At 31.3% G+C, this 12,604-nt stretch overlaps 1 protein-coding gene across 1 annotated transcript; it reads right to left on the bottom strand.

Annotated features, from left to right (window-relative positions):
* Positions 1–1,044: 1,044 nt before the first annotated feature.
* On the bottom strand, positions 1,045–2,373 carry LOC129293651 (heavy metal-associated isoprenylated plant protein 39-like). Its single transcript, XM_054932079.1, has 3 exons — positions 2,291–2,373; positions 2,122–2,197; positions 1,045–1,875 (listed from the first exon to the last, which is right to left on the bottom strand). The coding sequence occupies exons 1-3, from the start codon at positions 2,294–2,296 to the stop codon at positions 1,595–1,597; spliced, it is 363 nt and encodes a 120-aa protein (XP_054788054.1). The 5' UTR covers positions 2,297–2,373; the 3' UTR covers positions 1,045–1,594.
* Positions 2,374–12,604: the final 10,231 nt, after the last annotated feature.

Raw genomic sequence — 12,604 nt, 5'->3', positions numbered from 1 at the left:
GAACATCATCTCTCAGTTGCCAAAACCGTGAGACGTAAGCTTGAAACTTTGAAGGATGAAATCTTCTATTATCATGAACTTTAGCAAACAAATAATGATTTTCGCACCATTCTTGATCAAGTAAGATGGTATTCTTCAGTACAGCCATGAAGAAACTGACTAGGTAGAACGAAATCCTGAAAATGAACAGGAGGAGTCAATGGAGAAGGATTGAATAAAAATAGCAAAGAAAATGACAAGTCAGATGGTGGTAAGCTGGGAGAGAGGAGAGCGGTGAACAGAGATGAGCGCTGGACAAAGCAAATGTTCCTCCAATTTTGTTAAAATTATATAAAAAAATGTAAGACTAAATTTAATTTTTAAATTGTTATCATTAATTTTTGTTTAAAAGTACTCTTATTGAATGAATTATTTTATATTTATTTTAAGATAAAACACCCTATTAAATAGGAGTAAATATAAAAAGATATGGTTAATTTAAAGACAAGTAACTACTTTATTGAGAGGTAAGATTCGGTTAAAAATATCTTACATTTTTTAAAGTAAGAAGTAGATCTCTTGTATTTTTTAAAACTTATATTTTAATCTAATTTTTAATGCAATTAGGAATGTTAATTTCTATTTGTAATTATGTTGAAAGACTTATAATCTAATAATTTATTTCCCCCAGTTTAAAAAAATTTAAATAATTAATTATGATAATATTTAAATAAAAATATTATGTTAAATGTTGAATATTTTGTTTTGATAATAACAAAACTCAAATAAAATTTGTTTGTGCAAATTATAAATTATCTATGATAAAATCAATCAGAGAGAGCATAGGTTCTATATCAAGAGTGGATTAGCTTTTATGACTTTAATATCTATATTTATCTTAAATCAAATGTTAAAAACCTTGAATTCAAAGAGCTGACAATTGCATACATGGTGAAAAGTCAAAAGCTTTTGAGAGATAAATCTTAGGCTCTGACATACACATTGTTGAATTTTAAATTTAGAAAACTTCTTTGTGCAATGCATAATCTACATCTATTCCTTACATTGGTCAAGCCCTACTCACCAGTGTTTCAGTAAATGTCATAGATTGTTCTTTGAGTGATGTGTCTCAAACTCACCAGCGAGACAAAGTGTTCCCACAGAAATTTTAGAATTATAGAATAACCTTTGGATGCTCAAAGACGCGAGTACTAGCATGGTGCGCTCAAGTTTTAGAGCTCAAAAGACAAAGGATCCCTTGTGATACTTAAATTCATAATGACCTAGTTTGTGCCAATGCTAGATTTTGAACTCTAAAGACGAATTTGGTTCGGAGCACTCTTAACACGTGTCGGCCAATGGTTACCGATACAAGTTTTTAGGGTGTCAATGTTAACCAAAGTTTTGGATGTCTAATCCTTGTGAGAAACATGCTCTTTGCCACACGCGTGTTCAGTACAATTCTGGATTGCATTTGTACAACAAACCCCCTTCGAGCACACCACTTTCAATCCAAAACAATGAGGAGGCAAAATTTTAAAAAAAAAAAAAACACAGAGAGAGAGAGAGAACGGAAAAGAAAAAAAATAAAAAACTACGCCACATTTCCATTAATTTAGCAGATGACACAGCCACTAGGATACTCTTCCACAGTTCCAACAGAATAGGGTGGTGGATAGTAAACATGGCTGTAACTCAGAGGGGCTGGCACCATTGCGGCTTTAGCTATATTCTCTATCTTTTCTTCTGTTTTCTTCTCAGACTCTTTGGCTGCTCCCACTGACACTATCTCTGTACGACACAACTTCCTTAGCTTTCTCACAACATTAACTGGGTCGATGTCTCCAATGACAGTTAATTTCTTGTCCTTCATGTCTACATTCACTGACTCAACCCCTGTAAAACAAAACCAAAACAGTCAATTTTTCCCCATAGTTTTCGGAGAGGCATACAATTATCTAATCTAAACTTGAGTGAAGTTGGGTTTTAAAACACCTCCAGCGTTTTTTTTTAACTTAGAAGACTTAATTAAACACAAGATCATATTTGCTTAATCTAGTTAGTTTTTGATGCTATTAAGTGATCTGGGTTTCGCTCTGTTTCTTGATTTGAACTTCACGAGAGTTTGGTTTGATTGAATACCTGAAATGCCTGAGGTCGTTTTCATGGCCTTTTGCTTGATTCTTTCATCGTGAAAGTCCACCTTCAACACTATTTTCTGCAAGGAGATAAATCATCAAGCAGCTATCAGATGTAAAGGGAATCAAATATTCATTCAAGCTTGGAAATTTGAAAGACCAGGGTTTCTTACCTTCATTTGCGTTTTACTGTTATGTTGGAACTTGGAAGTTAAATAGTTAAGGTACGTTGTAAAGAGGAGAGATTAGATGGTTCAGTACTGTGGTGAAGTGAAGGTGGATGACACAAATTTATAGAAGTTCGGGAAACTCCGAGTCCGTATGACCGTGTTGACCAAAGTCAAGTCAAGTCTTTAGCAGCAATTATGGACTTCGCCTGACTAGCGAAAGGACTTAGAAATTGAGAGCTCTTATCCTTTTTGAGAATGAATTGTGTAGTTTGAAAAATCTAAAATTTTAGAAATAAAATATACACTATTACTGTATTTGAATATACATAAATTTAAATTTAAATCAAATTTATTATTTAAGTAATTAAAAATATATAAATTTAGATTTAATTTAAATTTAAATTCAAATTTAAGTTCTATATCAATCTCTTTAGAATTTAAAATCTTTTCTAAACCCTTATTATCTTAAATCCTAATTCAATCTTTTTTATAACTTGACTCAAATTTAAATTCCCAACTTAAATCCACCCATCCAAACATAACCTAAAGTTTCTAAATTAAAATATTTTTAAAATATATTTAAGGTAATATTAATTTTTTCTTAAAATATAGTATGTTAAATGTATACATTTTTTAAATAATTTAATTAGTCAATGTCAAGAAAATTTCATTTATTATTATTTATATATAATTATATTGTTTTTATTTGTAAGTTATGTAGTCCCTCTGTTAAAAAATATAAGGCATTTTTAAATGAATCTCACCTCCTAATAAAGTGATTACCTACTTTTAAAGTAATCCTATCTTTTTATATTTACCTTTATTAAACACCCTATAATAAATATAAAGTGATCAATAGGGGCACTTTTGAAAAAAAAAAAGATAATGATTATACCTCAAAAGACTAAAAATGCATTATATTTTTAAACATTTAACTTCTCAAAAAATGTCTCATATTTTTAAACAGAGGGAGTGTATAATTATAGTTCATTATTTGATGTAGAATAACCAAGTTTTGCTTTGGCAGAAAAAAAACCCTAAGTTTTGTTGAATTTTTAGTATAGATTTAAAAAAATGAAAAATTAATATAAATATAAAATTCAGGTTGTGTCAATTTTTTTTTTTGGAGTAAAAAGCCAAATTACATTAATGGGGAATTTGTGAAGATGGAGAATGCAAAGTAGTATCCATTTATTGCATTGACAGTTCATAATCTCAAAAAAAAAAAAAAAACCACCAAGACAAGGATAAAAAATGGTGCAAAAAATATTAAAAAATAGGGGGAATCACATTAAGAGCCTTAAAAAGGCATATTATTCCACTTTAAGCCTAAAAAATTTTAATATTACATTGCAAGCACAAGGGCCCTTGTTGCAATTTTTCTTGAAACCAAAAGTATAATTTTGCCTTTATAATTTGAAAACACAACCTATGTGATAATTTACAACACAATGTTTATTATGTACAACACATTGTTCATATATTATCAACTGAAAGTCCATGCGTGTCCAATTTATCAATAAGCTTAGTACAATGTACAAGTTATGCAAACAACGTACAACACAACATCAATAGGCGACAATGTATAACACAATGTTCACTATGAACAGCACAATGTCGACTATGAACAACACAATGTTCATATATTTTTAACTGAAACTTCATGCATGTTCAGTTGATCAATAGGCTAGGCTTAACAAAATATATATTAGGTAGACAATGTACAACACAATATCCACTATGCACAAACACAATATTTATATATTATCAACTGAAAGTCCACGTGTGTCCAGTTGATCAGCAGGCTAGGCATAACAAAATATGTGTTAGGCAAACCATATACAATACAATATTCATTATACACAACACAATGTTCATATATTCTCAATTGAAAGTCTATACGTGTCTGGTTGATCAGTAGGTTAGGCTTAATAAAATATACAATTTAGGAAAATAATGTACAACACAATATTCACTATAATCTATATACAACACAATATTCATATATTCTTAACTGTAAGTCCATGTGTGTCTAGTTTAGGCTTAATACAATATATAAGTTATGCAAACAATGTACAACATAATATTTATTATACACAACACAATATTCATATATTCTCAACTGAAAGTTCATGTGTGTTCAATTTATCAGTTGGCTAGGATTAACAAAAAGTTTCTCAGGTTTATGAACAACAAAAAGTTTGTATATAACATGATAAGGTCAATTTATTAACAACACAATGTCCATCTATTTCACATGATTTGTGTGATTAAGCTAAACAGTTGAAAAAGTTTCTCAAGCTTATGAACAAAAGAAAGTCCGTATATAACACAAAAATATCCATTTGTTAACAATACAATGTCTATATGTTTCATATGGTTTGTGTGATTAAGCTGAACATTTGAAATAGTTTCTTAAGTTTATGAACAATAGAAAGTCCATATATTATAACATCCTGAGTTTTAATTTCCTAATTAATTAAACCTAATTAGGGTAATTAAGTAAGTTGAAGTGGTGTGTGGTCAAACAGGTCTAATAATCATAATTGATGGTATTTCAGCCCTAATTATGGGTTCGATATCGAGGCGGTCAACCCGAGCATTGAAAGGAGAAGAAAAGGAAGAGTTGAAGTTCTGTGTCACATGTCGCGGAGTGCAGATCGTCCGCCGCAGTGCACAAACATTTCTGAGCAAAGGAAGGACCTCTCTATGCCATGCGTCGAGGCACATTGTGCATCCGCCGCGGCATATGGCCATTTTTTGCAATTTATCAGACACAAAATGAGACAGAATTAGAGAGAAAGAAAAGAGGAGAAACAGATAGGTGCGCCAATGCTCTACCAGGGTTTACTTGGGAACAATTTTGAGAGTATTTTGAAGCCTATAAATACCCAAGGTAAGTATCAACTCATTAATCTCCCCATTTCTTCCACATTTATGAGTTTATGGTTAGGGTTTGATAGTGGAAGTAGAATTTCAATCCATATAGGTTACAGGTCTGAATTTGTTGACTCAAATGGAGTTAATGGGGGTAGATTGGAGTATCTAAACTAGGTATAATCAGTTTTGGTGTCTTAAGTTGTTGGGCACCATTAATCTCTAAAAAATCTCATTTATTATGGGTGGTTAGAAGTTTGTAATGCCATTAATGGAGATTTAATGGCTCATTAATGCTATTGGGGGCTAAAAGTAATTATTAACCTCAATGGATAGGCTCCAACTCTTGTAAAGTGAATGTTGGGCAATTTGGGAGTAGAGATTGAGGGGTCAAATATTGAGTTTATTGTGTTGATGGAATTTAACTTTATTGATTGTAGTTTTGGCTCTTGATCACCTATTTGATTAGAATTTCAAGCTTGGAAGCTAGTTAATTGAGGGGTAGACCTTTGACCTCTCAAAGGTTTGAGGTAACTGGGAGAAAATTCTATCTCGGGCAGTTGTATGTTAATTGATGGTTAATTGATTATTGGATGTGAATTGTGAATGTTACATGCATGGGATTGATTAATAAAGTAAAAAAAAAACTATATATTAGTTTCATTGAGTACATGAAAAAGCTATTTTTGGCTTGAAAATACAAAATGCAAAGTCAAGAGGATTTTACTATGAAAATGCTTATACTTTTGAAAAATGAATATGATAATGTGTAGAGGTATTTATGTGTTAGTGATGGAATGAATTTGAGAAAATGATGAGAATACACATTTGGGTAGCATAAGGTCATGAGCCCAACATGGTTGTTGTAATAGTGGATAAATGAAAGTGAAAAAGTAAACACAAGTGAGTATTGATTATGGCATGATCAGTGGCGGAAGTTCGTCTAGGAATTTAGGAGTAGAGAAAAATCCATATGATATTTTGGCTGCCCTCCAGTACATGGGGGTATAGCCTTGTCCCACTGTTTGTCGAGAGACTATTCCATAGTTTGTCGATGGACTAGAATCTAGCTATCTCCACCGGTTCAATGAGGAGAATAGCCTAAGGTATGAGACACCCCAGGGATTTGAGAATGGGGGAAGCCATAGTCAGAGAGTGAGTCCTGTGATCTTTCGCTGGGTTACACCTCATGATTGGTGAGCTTGGGTAGTCCAGTCACAGAAATGGAGCCCTAATCAGTGTTATAGCCCACGGTTTCGGTTTGAGAAAATAAGAAGGATATAAGGTTGGTTGATCATTGTCTAAGTAAATATATGACGTGTCACACATATTAAGTGGTGGCAAGTCGCATGAGCATGGGTCATGTCACATATCTGAGAATATGGTGACAATGCACCTAGTTATGAGAGTTAAAGATGTCATTTAATGATAAACGACAAGATATGATTTATGCTAGCATGTTTTACATACTTGATTTCCTTGTGCATGTATTTGGTTTTTAATTGACATATAACTACATAGGGTAGGTTCAACCTTGGTTACTGAGTGGCTAGACTCACCCCTTTCCTTTAACATTTTTCAGGCTCTAGCTCTGGTGTTAAGAGGGAGAAGACTAAAGAGGCAGGGAATTAGCATATTCCTACTGTATGCCTCTAGTTTAGATTTAATTGTGTAATGGTATATGATTTGCTAATTCTAAGATGCATATCACCACACTTGCACTATTTTGATTATTGGAAATGATAGAATTATATTTTGGGCCCTTAGCCTTTGTGTATGTTGATATATATATATATATATATGTTTATAAGGCTAAAATACTAGTGCAAGTGTAGAAATGAAGATTTGAGTATGTTTTGAATGATTTGAGGGAATGACAAATTACCTCCCCTTTTGTTTTTGGTAAAATGGAGTTGAGGAGTGAATTTTTGTTATATTGATGTTTCGATGTCTATGACATGTTGTACTAGTAGTCTTAAATCTATTAGACATGGTCCAAGTGTTAGAAAAAGTTTTTTGCACTTGTTGAGGGTTTTAGACACCCATTTTGTGTAAAAGTGTTGAAAAGTGGTTAAAATGTGTTTAGGTGTCTAACTTCCTAGTGTGACTTGTTTTGAAAGTAAAACCTATGCCATTAGCTAGTTCATGTAATGAGCTTTCTGTAGACACCTAGATCACATTATTCGGATGTCAGATAAAGAATCCGGGCGAGTCGGAAGTTCTCCGATTCTGCTGTCAAATGACAGCAGAATCAGTAGAAATTTCGTGCAACACGCCGCAGCGCATGGCACCTAAGCCATAGTGCATGACATAGAGAGCAACATGCCACAGCGCAGCGTGCCCGAGCCGCGACGTATTACTCTGTATCACAGCGCATGTTTTGTTTTTCAACCATTTTTGACTTCTTTCACTCCTATGAGGTATCCCATGCTTTTGAAACTTATTTTTGCTCTATTATGAAAGATTTTGATTGATTTTAAATCATTTATATTTAGAAAACTTGGGATCCATTACTTTTGGATTAAACCTTGGTAATCACTCTTTGAGCTAATGCTCTGATTACCATGTATTTCATTTATTAATTGTGTTTAATGGAGTGAGAACATTTCATATATAACATTAAAGTATCCATTTGTTAACAATATAAAGTCCATCTATTTCACATGATTTGTGTGATTAAGCTGAATATTGAAAAAGTTTCTCAAGTTTGTGAATAATAGAAAGTTCGTATATAATATAAAAATATCCATTTATTAATAATATAATGTCCGTCCATTTCACATGGTTCGTGTTGTTAAGTTGAACATTTACAAAAGTTTCTCAGGTTTATGAACAAAAGAAAGTTTGTATATAACATGACAAGGTCTATTGATTAATAATATAACATCTATATATTTCATATGGTCCGTCTAGTTAAGTTGAAAGTATTCGAATAACATGACAAGGTCCACGTATTAACAACACAAGGTCCTTTTATATAGCACATATGAATATCTATACAAGGTCCTTATATATTAATAATATGTTTTCATTGAATTTTCAAGAACAAATACATCATATCTAGATAATTCACAACTGAATATCTAATATTAATAAGATAATATTCATGTTTTCACAACACATAATCCAATCTTTTGACTATCAAAAGATCAAAAGTTGAAGTTTTAGGAAATGCTACTTACATAGTGAGATGTAGAAGCTATCCTCCCTATAATTTAATTCACTGAGAATTATAATTAACTAATTCACAACAAAACATCCATAATTAACATCAAAAGGTCTATATATTTATAACATAAGGTCTATCTATATAATACACACAAACATCTGCACAAGTTAATTGCAAAGTTTGTACAACATAAATTCCATAAATAATATCTACACCAGAACATGTATGTTTGCTGCAGAAAAATCTATATAAAAAACAACAAAAAGTCTATAAATAACAACTTGTTTTCATTAAATCAACAACTATGTCCTACTTGAAATTTGCGAGATGAAATTTACAGGTCACCCATTTGAAATTTACAACAAAAGGTCCATAAATAACAATTAAAATCCATTCATTAACAACAGAATGTCCATTTAGATACACAGTCCTTGGTCAATGAAATATTTTACAACAAAATAAAAGGAAGGGAAAGAAGCATGGTCCAGGAAGTGCAAGAAGATGACGATATGATGTTCTTCAGAGAATCTAGTGTGATTGACATATTGCATTAATTGCATACATTTTAGGATGATATTCTTGCATTATTGCATTCTTGGAGGGTTAATTCTTGTATAATTAGGAATTTTTAGGCCTTTAGTATTAATTAGGATTTATTCATAGCCTAAGGGTATTTTGGTCATTTTGATAATTTTTGGGCATTTTTAGGACATTAGCTTAGTTTATGTCTTTTGTCTTTATAAGATCAATGAAATAAATTTGAGATTCAAACTCATTTTAGGTTACAAAGAGACATCAAAAGACATAAGTTATAGGATGTTCCAAGACAAACATTAATACTAGGTTATCATGTTTTATAACCTAGGAGCTTAGAAATGACATTGTTTCTTGCAATTGACTTTAGTTTTGATTTAAAATTTTGTATACATGCATTGATCACTCGTGTGTATAAGTGCAGATGCAAATATGGACTTGGATGAAGATTAAATGGCCATATTGGATTACATGATAAACTACAAAGCAAGATGAATCTAGAGTGACATATGTGCAAGAGTTAATTTAAAAAGCTTCTAATGACTCTAACCATTGAGGATTTCAACCAAGCAACCTGTAACCCTCCTTTATATCCTCCAGATGTAGGAGAAGATTAACAAAATCACCATGCCACACACACCAATTAGTACTCAAAGAATTTATTTGAAAAGATTTGGCCAAAAACTTGTTTGCAAAATTATCAAACCCATAATGCATTAGAGCAATACGCAGTGGAAATAAGTCATAAACATCCATCTCAATTATTGCATGCATTTAATGAAAGGTCTCCCTTATTAATCCACGTTGTCGCACCCGAAAATGCGACGCGAACAGCGCGAGAGCGGAGGTTCTGGCCTTCAGAAGGAAGACCGAAGAAATGGGATCGCCACTAAGATTTTGAGGAAAATCTTGGGAAACCATTTAAACGGTGGATAAGGATGGTCTGTGAATTCAGAAGAAAGGTTCGAGAGTCGGTTGAGTGTAGGGAAGGTGTTAGGCACCCCACAACAGCCGTTCGTGAGAACGATTACCTAAAGTTTGTTGTGCGATATTAATATGGTTTTAAGATTATTTTAATTATCCCTTTTATATTCATGTGTTTGATATAAAAATGATAACAATTAAGTGAGAATTATTTATTTATTTACAGGAAGGACTTGACTCAGAATATGACTCTGAGGCCTACGTACCCTGTGATAGGGATCAAAGTCCACATAGTTCGAGCTTATAAATTGTTGGTGAAAATATTTTTGAAGAGAAATTAATTAAAAATAATTTATCATTTTGCAAATAAAACAATTTTTAAAATTTTGATATGTGTGTTTTAAATTGCAAAAAGTGATTTAATTTCAATCATTTTCTCAATTTTTGAATTTTTTTTGAAATAAAGAAAAGAGTTTTAAAATTATTTTTCATGTTTTATTATTTTCTTAAAAAATTTAACCACTATACCTGCAGAGCCATATTAGCTCATACGATAATATAGTTATTCTAAATATCTGCGGAGATTTCAAAATCTCTCATGATAAAAGAGTGAAATAATGTAAATATTTTAAGTATATTTTTAACATGTAATTATACAATTTACATTTTTAAACATAAAAATCTTAATCACTATACCTGTGAAGTTTTATTGACTTTCACGATAAGATGATTATTCTAGAAATCTATAGATATTCAAAAATCTCATATGACTAAAAGATTTAATAAATTAATTTAATTAATTAATTTTATTAAAAACATTTATAATTTTATTTACAAAAATCATTTATTTATTTACTGTATACAAAGCGATAATCACATCATCTGCGAGGATTTATTATCCCACACGATGATGTACTTAATTTAAATCTCAACGAAAATTCTTGAAATCTCTCATTAGATTTAAATATTTTATTGATTTAAATTATATATAAAAAAGAGTTAATTTTAATAATGGGCCTTCAAAACCCATATTATTATATACAAAGTTAATCCTCATACTTGCGAAATCTTATTAATTTTCACGATATAGGATCATTTTAAATGCCTATGGAGATTCTTAAAATCTCATGCAATAAATAGATAATCAAGATATTTGCATTTGCAATCGATACATATTATTATGGTTGGCTAAATAATTCATGCAATAAAGGCAATGGAAAGAAGAGAGAAATAAACTATTTTGACATTCCACTCCCTCTTTTGACTTAAGAATGTATTCTTTAAGTTTTTTTTTTAAAATAGGCTTAATGCTCATATAAAGCCTTTTGAAAGGAAATAATGAGAGTCATGATTATAACATCTAACAATTAGAATGAACATGATTCATATGTCATCACCATTATCAATCACCCAATTTTATTTCCTGTGAAAATCAAAAATCAAGTTGATATCTTAAAATTATTTGTGAATAAACAATGGTCCCATATTAGACATATGCATGCTCTTAATTTTTTCCAAAATAATATGATCATTTGAATGAATGAAGCATGTATATGAAATTTGAAAGAACTATAAAATTTTAAATAAGAAAGAGTCAAATCAAAGCCATGACTAAGTTGTGTGTGTGAAAAAAAAAATGACTATAAAGAATAGAACCAAAATTATACCTCACATTGTACATCAATCCCATTCTTCTTGTACTCGTTATAGCTGCCAGTGAAAACGAATCCATCATATGAGTCAAGATCACCATCTTCCTCAGTATTCCTTCCTCACATACTCGGTACTGCATGCTTTTCCCTTCACCCTTTCTCTCTTTCTTCTTTTCTTGCTTCTCCTCTTAGCCTTTCCATCTTGCTCGTTCTCTCTCTTTTTTTTTCAGACTCCTCTCTCTCAGTCTTTTCTCTCCTTCCTCGGTCTCACTATCACATAAAATACCCATACTTGACGCTTATTTTTCCCAATACTTGATGGTTTTTAACCGTCAAGTAAGGGTGCGACATATATTAAAGAAATAATACTTGACGGTTAAAAACCGTCAAGTATTAATCTTATACTTGATGGTTATTTGAAAACAACCGTCAAGTATATGAAGTAAATATGCACTTCCCAGCATAAATACTTGACGCTTGTTTCCTTATAACCGTCAAGTATTTACAAATACTTGACGCTTGTTTTGAAACAAGCATCAACTATATTGATACTTGACGGTTATTTTGAAATAACCGTCAAGTATTAATGACATAATTTTTTTTATATGGTAGCTGCTTTTAAAGCAGTCCCCTGCATAAAGATACAGATAAAGATAAAAAACAGCCAGCCAGCAACGAAAATAATGCAATATAATGAATGTTTGTAATGGTATCTCCTATCTAATTAACATAAAAATTTCTATACATTTAACCTTAAAATCTAAACTTATTTGCAAACTAATGTTTTAAAATTAAGTGGCCTATCCCATAAAAATTGGCCTAAAAATGTGTATATAAATGTAACTAACTATTGTACCGGCCTAACTACTATTGCTACCCACATATTGAAAACACATTGGGCCACCTCTTCAAGGACCTCTTCTACATGTGCAGTCGTATAACAAACGCAATAGATGTCCTCGAAGTACTATAAGTAAATAGTTACAACAATTTCAAGTTAATAGGTAGCTAATTAAAATTGTTTAAAATTTATAATTGAAGTGTAATTAAATTTTATATATATACCTTGTTAGATAATGTGGTAGGGGCATGAGTGATAATGTCCTTCTGAACTTCATCAAGCAATAACCACAGTCATTGCTCTGATTTGGCTGGAATGGA

Source organism: Prosopis cineraria, unplaced genomic scaffold, assembly GCF_029017545.1.
Source record: "Prosopis cineraria cultivar Desert tree isolate PC_DT_omini unplaced genomic scaffold, ASM2901754v1 PC1, whole genome shotgun sequence".
In the NCBI taxonomy this organism is placed as follows: Eukaryota; Viridiplantae; Streptophyta; class Magnoliopsida; order Fabales; family Fabaceae; genus Prosopis; species Prosopis cineraria.
The sequence above is the reverse complement of the archived record's forward strand: the minus strand, read 5'-3'. Positions and strand labels throughout refer to the sequence as shown.